Source organism: Chinchilla lanigera, unplaced genomic scaffold, assembly GCF_000276665.1.
Source record: "Chinchilla lanigera isolate Chin_1 unplaced genomic scaffold, ChiLan1.0 scaffold00273, whole genome shotgun sequence".
Classification (NCBI taxonomy): Eukaryota; Metazoa; Chordata; class Mammalia; order Rodentia; family Chinchillidae; genus Chinchilla; species Chinchilla lanigera.
The window spans coordinates 41,143-53,532 of NW_004955674.1; the positions used below are offsets into that span (position 1 = coordinate 41,143).

The following is a 12,390-nucleotide window of genomic DNA, read 5'->3' on the forward strand; positions in this document are numbered from 1 at the left end:
AAATTATGAATAAGTTAATAAAAAAATTTTATTAGGAGTAGAGAGGTTGGTTGAGTGTTACAAATTAGTGTTCTGAATTTTATTGTGCTTATTGCTTTGTCATATAATTTTCTATATAATTAGAATACATTCGTTTTGAATTTTGGATGGAAATCTCCAAACACCAAGTTATAGTAATTACATAGAAAATGTAGCTGATTGTTTCTTATATTTTAGTGAGTATTTTTCAATATCATTTGTATAGAACTTGGTGAAAATATATTTTGAAAACATACAAAATAAATGAACATATTTGCTAACGTTACACTCAATAACTTTTCATTTTTTTAGGGCCCTCTGTCCTTAACTTTGGTAATATTTGTGTGAACTCCACAAATACGCATTCATTGCATCTTATTAATATGCTGTCTATGCATATTTTGATTCAGTTAGATATCAATTTTGAAGAACTTAAGAAAACTAAAATATTTTCACATGTGATTCCTCCTACATCTAGTACTCACATTCCAATAATATTTGAAGCTTCTGCCATTGGAAAATTTTGGAGGTAAGATTTTATTTTTGAAGTTTCTGTTTTTTTTAGAATCATGATGGAGTATGTATTCACCCAAATAATTGTAGTGTGTACTGTATTTTGTTTCAAAATATAGAAACTCTGTGCATCAGTTTGTAGACTCATAGGTTTATATTTTAGTAGTCATCCACTTCTCTTTCCTAATCATTTTAAATTATTACACATTGTGAATTAAATATGTATATAAATCTGTAGTTATGCATTTTATATGTGACTGAAGTTTGTAACTATAAAGAGTTATCAGTTAAATTTGGATGACTTTGCTATGTTGCAGGTCTTTCGCCTTCACAGGAAACAGCACACCTGGTGGGCACATTTTAGTGACCGCAGAAGTCCTGCCTATAAAACTTGAGCTATCTTTGGATGAGATAGTGTTGAAACCACGAGGTTTCTTGGTGAAAACATGCTTCTGGGGGACAGTTAAGTTGTATAATCATCAGAATAAGTCTGCGCAGTTTGGATGGCAACCAGTAAACTCACTAAACGGGATAGCGTTTTCCATTCGTCCAGCTAAAGGTAATGGTTGATTCTTTTCGTATTTGATTTATATGTGTGCTCATTCATTCATTGATTCATTTATATATTCAGGCATTAATCATTTTCTGTCTACTGGGTACTTGTGCCTGGATCATAGAAATAGCTTAGATAACTGTGTGTAAGGACATTTATTTTTGCATACATAAATATGATTTGAAAGTATGGATACTGTAAGAGTTAGGGTTCTCCAGAGAAACAAAACCATTAGGAGACAGATATAAAGACGGAGCTGGAGATGGAGATGAGGAAGAAAGATATTTTAGGGAACTGGCTCTGGGTTACACAGCTGTGTGACCTGGCAAGTCTGAACTTTCCAGTGCAGCTTGCGTACTCAGAAAAGAGTTGATGGTCCAGTCTTTGGTCCAGGGACGTTCTGGAGGCGCAGTTAATTTTTCCTCTGGGGTGTCTCATCTTTTAAGGCTTTCAGCTTATTGGGTACGACTCACCAAAATTATGAAAAGTAACCTGAATGTTAATTAATTTGCTGATGATAATCATCACACAATATATACGTATATAAGTCACCAAAGTGTACAACAATCCTTGTCAGTGTTTTTGAAAGTCTACTGATTTAAAAATTAATCATACGTAAAAAGCAGTCACAGCAACAGATAGACTGGTATTGACCAAAAAATGGAGTATCACAGTCTGGCTCTGTTGACAAAATTAGCAAGCACAGATTTTAATGGACACAATGATTTTTTCTTTAGTTTTTTATGATAATTATGATAAGATATGACTTTGAATGAGTGAAATTTTTCACGATTGAGGATTTTTGAAAGGTCAGCAAATTCTCTATAGTAAATATTTGATCTAATAAAATCCAGTTAATAAAATTAAAACTCAAAATTGTCATTTAATAAGAAAATCCATAGAGAACAATCTTAGACTTACTGTTTTTTGTTGGTCATTTGTGTTTTTCTGTGTGTATATGGTACTGGGGACTGAACCTAGGGTTTTACACTCAGGTATATCCCGAGCCCTGTTTTAATTTTCATTTTATTTTTTGAGACTGAGTCTTCTAGAGTCACTAAATTGCCCAGTCTGGCTGTGTTCAATCTTGCGATCTTCCTTCCTCAGCCTCCCACAGTGCTGGGATTACAGGTGTGAACCACTGTGCCCAGCAGTCCTTTGTATTTGGTAACCATCCTCTCAAATTTGCACGTGGTGTTCTCTGGAACCGTGCAATTTCATATCACAAGTCTGTTATAAAAGGAACTCTGCTAACTGGTGAACTCTGACTTTTAACAAGGTAGCCTGTCAAACATTATTTTTTTTTTTTGTTTTGGTTTGGTTTTTTTCTCTGGTACCAGGAACCGAACTCACGACCTTGCGCTTGCCAGGCAGGCACTTTGCTGCTGAGCTAAATCCCCAGCCCCCTGTCAAACATTATTGTGAGGTGCTGTGAGGACCTTATGAAGACAGAAGATATCGTTTGAGCAAATGAAATGGCAAGTTACAAGCGAATGATCACTATGATATCTTCAGTTTCTGTACATGTTGTGCCTTTCCAGATAGGTGGGAAGACGTGAATCTTCATTCATATCTGCAGTGGCTCGCGTGGTGCTTTATAGGAAGCTGAGGTCTAATGCTGTGTGATTGGAAAGTTAAATAAACTTTGGAGTCAGGTGCACTTAATTGCAAAATGAACCTTAGCTTGTCCCTAGTTATTTTATTTTATGTAGATCATAGTACTCTATGACTACTAGTTTTCTGGTCTGTAAAGTGGAGGGATGATATAGATTATAAAGATTAAATGTATAGAGACAGTCGAGTGTGGGAAAAGATTTTTATCAGCTGTTCCTCAAAGCACTACCATCTAGAATATACAAAGAACTCAAAAAATCAGACGCCCCAAATTTAAAGACCCAGTCAAACAATGGGTATCTGAAATAAAAAGACACTTCTCAGATGAGAAGTAGAAATGGCAGATAAATATATGAAAAATAAAATGACTGGTCCTTCCAGAAATGCAAATTAAAACAATGCTGAGATTCCATCTCACTTCAGAGAAAATGGTTGATAATCGAGAAATCAACCAATAACAAATGCTGGCAGGGCTGTGGGGAAAAAGGAACCCTTCTCCACTGTTGCTGAGAGTGTAGACTGGTGCAACCACTGTGGAAATCCCTTCTTATTTTCCTAAAGGAATTAAAAGCATCATACCACAGTGATATATGCACACTCGTGTTTGTAGTGGCACAGTTTGTAATACCTAAATCTTGGAGACACCCCAAATGTCCATCAAATTATGAATGATAAAGAAGATGTAGTTTTTTAGCAGAATGGAGTACTATTCTACCATAAAGAAGGATAAACTGAGATATTTCTAGGTAAATGGATGCACCTTGAGATCATACTCTTACGTGAGATAAATTGGACATGCATGTGTAATACCACATTGTTCTCTGATTTGATAAACCAGAAGTGCAGATGAGAACCAAAATGTATAATAGATATTGTAAAAATAGCCATGAGTATTAAATGAAATTCACTTACTTTTAATGAAAAGGTATTGGTGGACACGTTGATTAAATTTAGCAAGTGGAAGAACAAGTCTGTCCTTTCATTACATTTGGAAATCACTGATATGCCTGTATTAACTCGGATTGATTTAACACTATTTCAGGTCATAATTTATTGAATATGTGAGGTACACTTTTATCAACATTTTCCAGATTCTTTTAACTAACTCTTGTAATATTGATAATATGGGGTCCTATTGAAGTAGCATAATTAGTGAAGACAGAAATTATATTTCCAACATTTAAGATATTCTAGATATCCTTTAATTCTGTTTGAACAGTTATAGTATTCCAGCTATTGGTTCTGGCCAATGCCCTGATATTTCCATAACGGTACCTAAAAGGCACAGAACACTAACGCTTTTTCCTGCATTTCTCCATCCTAATGAGGGCTAAGTGGACTGGGCTTGCCCCTGTGGTTGTCATGGAAATTCAGTGATGATACCTTTTTTGTGCAAAATATAAGTAGCATTACAGTATTTATTATAAACTGTACCACCAGCTATGCTTCTTTTGATCTTTAGAACTATTATTTGTATAGGGCAGATTTCAGTTTTGTTTTCTTTGAGTTTCTAATGCCCTGTGACATTTCTTTTAAGGAGGCAACTGCTAATGCATAAACTCACAGTTACTTAATTCCAAATAAAATATAAGAAATACTATTATTCAAATATTACTAATTAAATAATATTACTGTTATTAAAGTTTAAGTTTATTATTTAAGTTCATTTTCTTTTTTTTTTGTTTTTTTCTCCGGTACCAGGAACTGAACTCACGACCTTGCGCTTGCCAGGCAGGCGCTTTGCCGCTGAGCTAAATCCCCAGCCCTCATTTTCTATTCTACAAATACAAATGATAAAACTCTTGATTCTTATTTTACATAGTATTGAGGAAGGTGTGTATTACATTGATTTGCATGTATACATACCTTATTCTCTTTAGAAATTCAGGTAATCCTTAATTTTATGTTATTCTTTGGTTCTTTGTATGAAGAGAAAGTGATTTTTATGATGTTATTTTCTGTAGGCTATATTGATTTTACATCCTGGACAATACATTTAATGATATCTTTCTGCTTTTTTGGTAAAGTAACATGATAATTAAAATAGCAAAACTTACTTTGTGTCTTCTCTCCTTGACACATGATGCATTTTGGATTTGTGTTTAGACTGCATACATTACAAGGGGAGAATGTAAGAGTGAATTCATCTCTTCTGAGATAAAAGTAACTTCTAATTGATTTTTATATAGTTATCATCCATGCATCTGTTTGCTCTGTTTTCTGAGGTAGAATTGAATCCTGAGCTGCTATTTTCTATGGTTATTACTCATGATTCTATTTGTTTTTCTTCTCTGCATTCTCTATCCTTACTCAAACATTGAGTCAGTCCTTGAACTTGGCTTTAATCATTTCATTCTCATCATCTTTCTCAGTTATCTCATTCCTTGACCCTATGCAGTTCCTGTCTTACCAGTCCCGACCTTGCTCAATTCAGCCATTTCTTTTCACTGTTCCTTGATATACAGTTTTTTCCTTGAGGAAAAAAGATAGATCATCATGCTGCTTGGAGGGAAAGAGAAAATTCTCGTCAAGTAGATGGGGCAGCCTGGATGTATAGTCCTTTTTCTAGGCTCACCTCTTCTCAGGTCAGTCAGATGGCTTTATTTCTAGCATTGAATCTTCTTTGTCAAAGTTAATTCCCACTGTAATCTTCCCCATACCTAACGCTCTTCCTGTACTCAAATGTGGTGATGACTACACTTCCCTCCTGCTTTGTTGTCCTGTAAAGATCCAATTCATCTTTCACGTCACAGATCAAATTCTACCTCCTCTACTTCTTGGGTTAGTTAAGAATTCTCCCATCCTTTTTTTCTCGTTATGCATATGTTTTGTTATATACAGATATTTATTTACATGTGACTTATCTGAACCTTGTTAAGCTCAAATATGATATCTCTTCCCCTTCCTAACAAGAACTTCATTTTACTTAGATGCAAGGAAGTTCTTACAGGGAATGCTATATTCCCAGTTTCTTTTACCAAAGTCATATGCACACCTGTGTCTTCAACTGTTTTGCCTATTTTGTCTTCCAGTAGGGTAAATGTTTCTGTTTTAATGTTTAGATCTTTGATCCAGTTTGATTTTGTGTTTGGTATGTAGTGAGAGATAAAGGTCCAGTTGCAATCTTCTGCAAAGAGATAACTAGTTTTCACAACACCACTTGTTGAATAGGCTATCTTTCCTCCAACATATGCTTTTGGTGACTTTGTTGAATATCAGATATTTGAATTGTGTCTGTGGATGTTTCTTTATTCTCTGTTCTGTTCCACTGATTCATGTGTCATGCCATTTTTATCACTATTGCTTTGCAGTATATCTTCACATAAGATATTGCTATGTTTCCTGCTTTGTTTTTCTTGCACAAAATTGCTTTTGCTATAGCAGGTGCCTTCTGGTTCCATATGAAGTTTTAGGTTTGTTTTTGCAGTTCTGTAAACTACACTGTGTTATTTTGATTGGGACTCCATTGAATCTGCATAACACTTTTGGGAATATGGCCATTTTGACATTATTGGTTCTGCCTATAGAGGAGTACAGGATATCTTTCTGTTTTATGATGTCGTTCTCCATCTCCTTTTTCAGAGTACTATAGTTTTCTTTGTAGAGGTCTTTCACTTCCTTGGTTAGTTTAATTCTTAGGTGTTTGATTTTACTTAAAGCAACTGAGAATGGTAATTTTTTCATGATTTCCTTCTCATTGATTTCATTGTTGGTGTAGATAAATGCTAATGATTTTGCATGTTGATCAAGTATCCTGCTAGATTGTTGAGTTTGTTATTAATTCTGAGAGGATTTTGGTGGCATTCTTTGGGTCTTCTATGTAAAGTGTCATGGCATCTACAATTAATGATAATTTAAATTCTTTTTTTGCTATATGTATCATTTTCCTATGTGTATTTCTTCCTCTTGCCTGATGGCTATGGCTATTTTTCAAGTACTGTGTTGAATAGACGTGGTAATAATGGATATCCTTGTCTCATTTTTGATTTTGGGTGGGCGGGATGCTTTTAGTTTTTCCCCATTTGGCTGTTGGTTTGTCATACGTAGCTTTTAGCATATTCAGGTATGTTCCTTGTATACCTGTTTTCATCTTGGTTTTTATCATGAAGGGGTGTTAGATTTTGTTGAAGGCCTTTTTTTCACTTGTATTGATGTGATCATATGGTGTTTGACCTTGCTGCTGTTTATGTGATGTATTGTATTTATAGACTTAATTATCTTGAACCATCCTTGTATCTCTTGGATGAAACTTGATCGTGATGTATGATCTTTTCAGTGATGTGCTGCAGTCTATTTGCTGATATCTTGTTGAGCATTTTTACATCTATGGTCATTAAGGTGATGGGCCTATAGTTTTTTTTTTTCTTTTACTTGAGTCTTTGTCTGGTTTGGAGATCAGAATAATACTGGCTTCTATAAAAAATGTGGGAGCACTACATGCCTTTCAATTTCTTTGAAGAGCTTGAGCAGTATTGCTGATATAACATCCTTAAAGGTTTTATAGAATTCAGCAGTGAATCCATCTGGTCCTGGATGTTTTAGTTGATAGATATTTATTACTGCTTGAGTTTCATTGTTTCTTATTAGGTTGTTAAACACATTTATGTCATCTTGGGTTAGTTTTGGTAATTTGCATGCATTTAAGGGTCTGTCTATTTCTTCAAAATTTGCTACTTTTTGGAATATAATTTTCTAAAATACTTATTATCTTCTGGATTTCAACAGTATCTGTGTTGATTTCACCTTTTCATTTCTAACTGAAGTGATGTGAGATTTTTCTCTCTCTTGTAAGTCTGGTTAAAGGGTTATCTGTTTTATTTATTCTTTCAACAAACCAGCTCTTCCGTTCATTTTTTTCACTCTCAATTTGATTGATTTCTGGTCACCTCTTTTTAATTCCTCTCCTTAATTTTGGTTTGGGAATGGTTTGCTCTTGTTACTCAAGTATGTTAAGGTTTCGCATAAAGTTATTTATTTGGGCTTGGCCTTTTTCTTAATGTAGGCATTGATTACAATGTGTTTTCCTCTTAGAACTGCTTTGATAGTACTCCAGAGGTATGGGTACGTTGTATAATCATTGCCATTAACTACCAGAAAATTTTTAAATTTTTTCTTTGATTTCTTCTATGACCCATTGGTTCTTTAGGAGTATGTTGTTAATTTTCCAGGAGCTTTTGTATTTTCCAAAATTTGTTGTTGATTTCTCTTTTCATTGCACAGTGGTATGATAGTATGCATGGGGTGATTTCAATTCTTTTATATTTATGTAAGCAGGCTTTGTAGAGTAGTGTGTGATCTATGTTAGATAAAATATCATTTGCTGCAGAAAAGAATGAATATTCTGTTGTAGAGGGTTGGAATACCTGCAAATATCTATTAAGTACATGTGTTCAAAGGTGTGGTTCAGGTTTGATATTTCTTTATTAATTTTTTAATGAATTAATATTATTGGTACATTTTAGATATACATAATGATCACATTTATACTTGTACATAATGTATCTTGATTCTTTTTTCCTATTCCTTTCCCTTCAGTTCAGCTCTTCTTTCCCTCCTTACTTACAAAAGCTTTCTTTCCATTTTTCCTTCTTTTTATTTTTTATTCTTTTCCTTTCCTTTCCTTACCCCTCTGTTTTTATGGATTTTTCCTTTAATATCTCTAACTCTTTTCTAAAGTGTGGTGCTAAAATTCCCTACTATGATTGTGTTAATGCTTTTTTGATTTTTTAATTTCAGAAGTTTTGTTTTATGAATATAGTAGCTGCTGTATTTGGTGCATATATGTTTATCAGTGTTATCTCTTCTTGTTGAATTGTTCCCTTAACTAGTATGTAGTGAACATCTTTGTCTTTTCCAATCAGTTTTATCTTGAAGTCTACCATGAAGACATAGATGTAGGAAAGGATTTTCTCAACAGAACCTCAGCTGCGCAAAAAATAATGGCAGGAATCAACAAATGAGATTATATCAGCAAAAGAATCGACTAGTAGAATGAAGTGACAACCTATAGAATGGGAAAAATTTGCCATGTACTACTCAGAGAGAGGACTAATATCAAGAATGTATGAAGAGCTAAAAAAAATGAACTACCTAAAATTAAAGACCCAGTCAGGAAATGGGCAGCAGAAACAGACACTTCGCAGAGGGAGAAATGCAAATGTGCAACAAATACATGAAAAAAAATTCAACATTTAGCAAATTAAAACAATGCTGAAGGGCCAGTGATATAGCTCAGCAGCATAAGCACTTGCCTGGCAAGCCTGAGGTCATGAGTTGGATTGCCGGTCCCAAAACAAAACAAAACAAAAAAAACAATGCTGAGATTTCATCTTCTTCCGGAAAGAATGGCAGTCATTAAGAAATCAAACCACAACAAATGATGGCATGGCTGTGGTGAAAAAGGACCCCTCCTGTATTGGTGGGAATGTAAACTAGCATAGTCATTATGGAAATCAGTATGGAAGTTTCTCAAAGAACTCAAATTAGAAATACTATATGACTGTGTGATCCCCTGCTGTTTATCTTCCCCAAAGAATTTAAAAAATCGTACTACATGATACTTGCCTAGCAGTGTTTATAACAACACAATTCATAATTGCTAAATCCTAAAGCAGCCTATATACTCACCAAAATGCTATTGGATAATGAAAATATGGTATCTGTACATAGTGGAATCCCACTCAGTTCGGAGGAATGGCAAATTTGAGACATTTGTAGAGATATGGATGCACCTGGAAAATATAATGTTGAGTGAAATACACTGGACACACAAGTTTAAATACCATATGGTATTTCTCATTTGAGTGAAACAAAATACCAAAAGAATAATAAAGGATAGAAGGGAACAAGTAGAGGAGACTCTTGAAATAGTAAAGTGGTCCATGGGAACAAGTGTGAGGGGTGAGGAGGAGGGAAAGGAGAAATTAGTATAATAAAATATGCCATGTATAGGAACTTAATAATTTCAATGAATATAAACATTACATGCCATAACATCAGCTAAGACTGGTAATATTAAAACTGAAGGTTAGGATAGGGAAATTAGAGGAGGACAGAGAGAGCAAGAGGAAGGGAAGGGGATTTTGAAAAGAAGAAACAAGCTGTACATGTGCCAACTGCCTAAAATGGTTGTACTGCATGTATGGCAAACATGTACTAATAAAATAAAAAATATTTAATTAAAAAGATTGGCTAGGGGGCTGGGAATTTACGTTCGTGTCAAAGCGCCTGCCTGGCAAGCGCAAGTTCGTGAGTTCGGTTCCTGGTACTGCAGAAAAACCAAAAAAAAAAAAAGATTGCCTAGAAGGGGACAAGGGGGTGGATCTCTTGCAATAGAAAAGTGGTCCAAGGGAACAAAGGAGAGGGTGAGGAGGAGGGGAAGGGGAAATAAGTAGAGTAAAAATGTGTCATGTACAGGAATCTAAGAATCTCAATGAATGTACAGTACATGCCATAATATGAGCTAATATTAATAATATCAACAAGAATTAAAATTGGGAAAGAGAAATTAGAGGAGGGAAAGTGAGGGGAGGGAAGGGGATTAAAAAAGAAACTGTAGTCCATACATGTACTAGCTCCCTAAAGTGATTATAAACTGCATCTACTGTAAATAATAATTTTTAAAAGTTAAGCCACATGGACAGAAATTTTATTTTAATTTGGTGGTGTTCCTGTGTGTTCACACTTTCATATATATATATATGCATAAACTTTTATATATATACTTTTATGTTATATATATTTGTATATAGAATATAAATATATTTGTATTGTAACCGATATTATATTGTTAATATATTTTTTTTAGTAGTAAGAATGATTCTTTGAGTTAGGTTATAGTTGTTTTCCATCTTTTGCATATCTTTTAACTGATTACACAGAATTAATTCAGCTGCACAGTGATGAGCATTTTGAGCCAGTAAGTGAGAGATTTGAAATGTGAACCAGGAAGCCTGGCACTAGAATTTCTTCCTTTTAACCACTACAGTATAAAAGGCCTTTCCACACTTAGGAGGCCATGTACTAACGAAGAGTAGTACAGGTAGCTTAAAGGTACATTTGTTCGTAAAGCCATTGTCAATCCATTAAGGTAACCCTGAAGGTTCTAGCCTTAGACTTCTTATCACATAAGCTGGACCCCTATTTAAGCCCCTGTGACAGAACTTTTTGTTACAGTCAAATATAATCCTGATGGACCTTCACTAGACCGTTAGTACCTCCATAAGTGGCTGTCTTCCTTTTATAATTTAGTGTGCCTAGAGTAATGTTGGCACTCAGGAGAGTTAATAATATTTGACCCTGTGTGCTTTCTGAGCATCATACACTGATATTATCTTTACATGTGTTATTATCTTCCTGTAACAACCAAACTGACCGAAGCTAAAGTTTATGATAATCATTCACCTCTCTCATCCAGTGTCCAGTGCCCTTGAATTTCAGAGCTTCCTCTTTTGTGAAAGGAAGAACTTCTGAGCAATTTTCCCATTAAATGTGCTTTTTCTTGCTCCAAGGGAGGTAATGAATATAAATAAGTGAAATATCTCACACTAAATGTGCCTGAAACCACATGGGTCCTCAATACACTTTTATTATGTTAATTACTGTTAGCCATATGAAAATTTACATTTCTAGCTAGCCATTTATATATATCAAAAGTAATTTTGAATAATAGTAGTTCCTTCCTGGGAAAGTTGATTGAGTGTGATGTTGATAAGCATTTAAGAAAGTTGGGAAATGGAGCACTAATGAAGGTTAAATGACTTTCTATATTTTATATTTAAAGCCTTCTCTAATCTTAGGGTGCTTGCTTCATTAATATATTTTGTGTTGTTTTTTAAATATTGACATTTTTTGATATATTTTCATTTGCCTATTGAAGTTGAGAAGTATGGTACATATATTAGATTTTAATCAAAACCTACAATTAGATTTTAAACAACTCCTAGAAGACTGTGTTCATTGGACATTACCTCACTTATCATTTTCGTATTATAGAATTTAATTTCAATAATTGGTTGTGTGATGGCCTTGCATTTTTAGGCCAACTGTGATTTTCAGTAGTCACAAATGTCAACTTAATGCAAATGTGATTTCTGTCTTCTTTTCTTTATCTATTTTCTGCAGGCATTGTTGAAGCATATTCATCACTGAAATGTGAGGTAACGTGGCACCCAGGTTTCACTTCTCCAGCAAGAGGCAAATTTATTCTTCATGTTATTGATGGAAACACGTTAACACTACAGTGTATTGCAAATGTAATTATTTCTCCTGAACATAATTTTTTATCTTGATGCTGGTAATTTTTGAATATTTGCATATGTCTCTACTTAAATATGTTTCATGCATGTATAACTATATAATGTATGCAAGAACTGACCTCTGTGCAGTATTTAATTAACCAAATTGTCTTAGGTCTTTCACGGATCCTTTTGCCTACCATGAATGAAGGCTTTCATATAAACATGTTATGTTAATTAAAATTAGCTCAAATTGAACATAGTTTTGGAAAAATACTAGGCTATCACTCTGTAAATACATAATAACATCATGTGAGCCACTTGAAATAAAATTATTTCATTAGTAGATAAAAGAAAAGTAGACTTATATTTGACCCTAGTGTATTGCACTATTAATATTGTAGTAGCAGTAGTTAATAATGCAGTATAGAATGGATCATGTAATTTATATAGCAA

The 12,390-nt window shown here is 34.1% G+C and overlaps 1 protein-coding gene across 1 annotated transcript in view; it reads left to right on the forward strand.

Moving 5' to 3' along the window:
• Positions 1–11,952, forward strand: part of LOC102019130 (uncharacterized protein CXorf22-like) — a gene marked incomplete at its 3' end in the record, with an annotated part of 42,887 nt that extends 30,935 nt beyond the window's left edge. The window contains 3 exon segments of the mRNA XM_005415069.2: positions 331–547; positions 849–1,090; positions 11,822–11,952. Coding sequence (XP_005415126.2) covers positions 331–547; positions 849–1,090; positions 11,822–11,952 — 590 coding nt within the window.
• Positions 11,953–12,390: the final 438 nt, after the last annotated feature.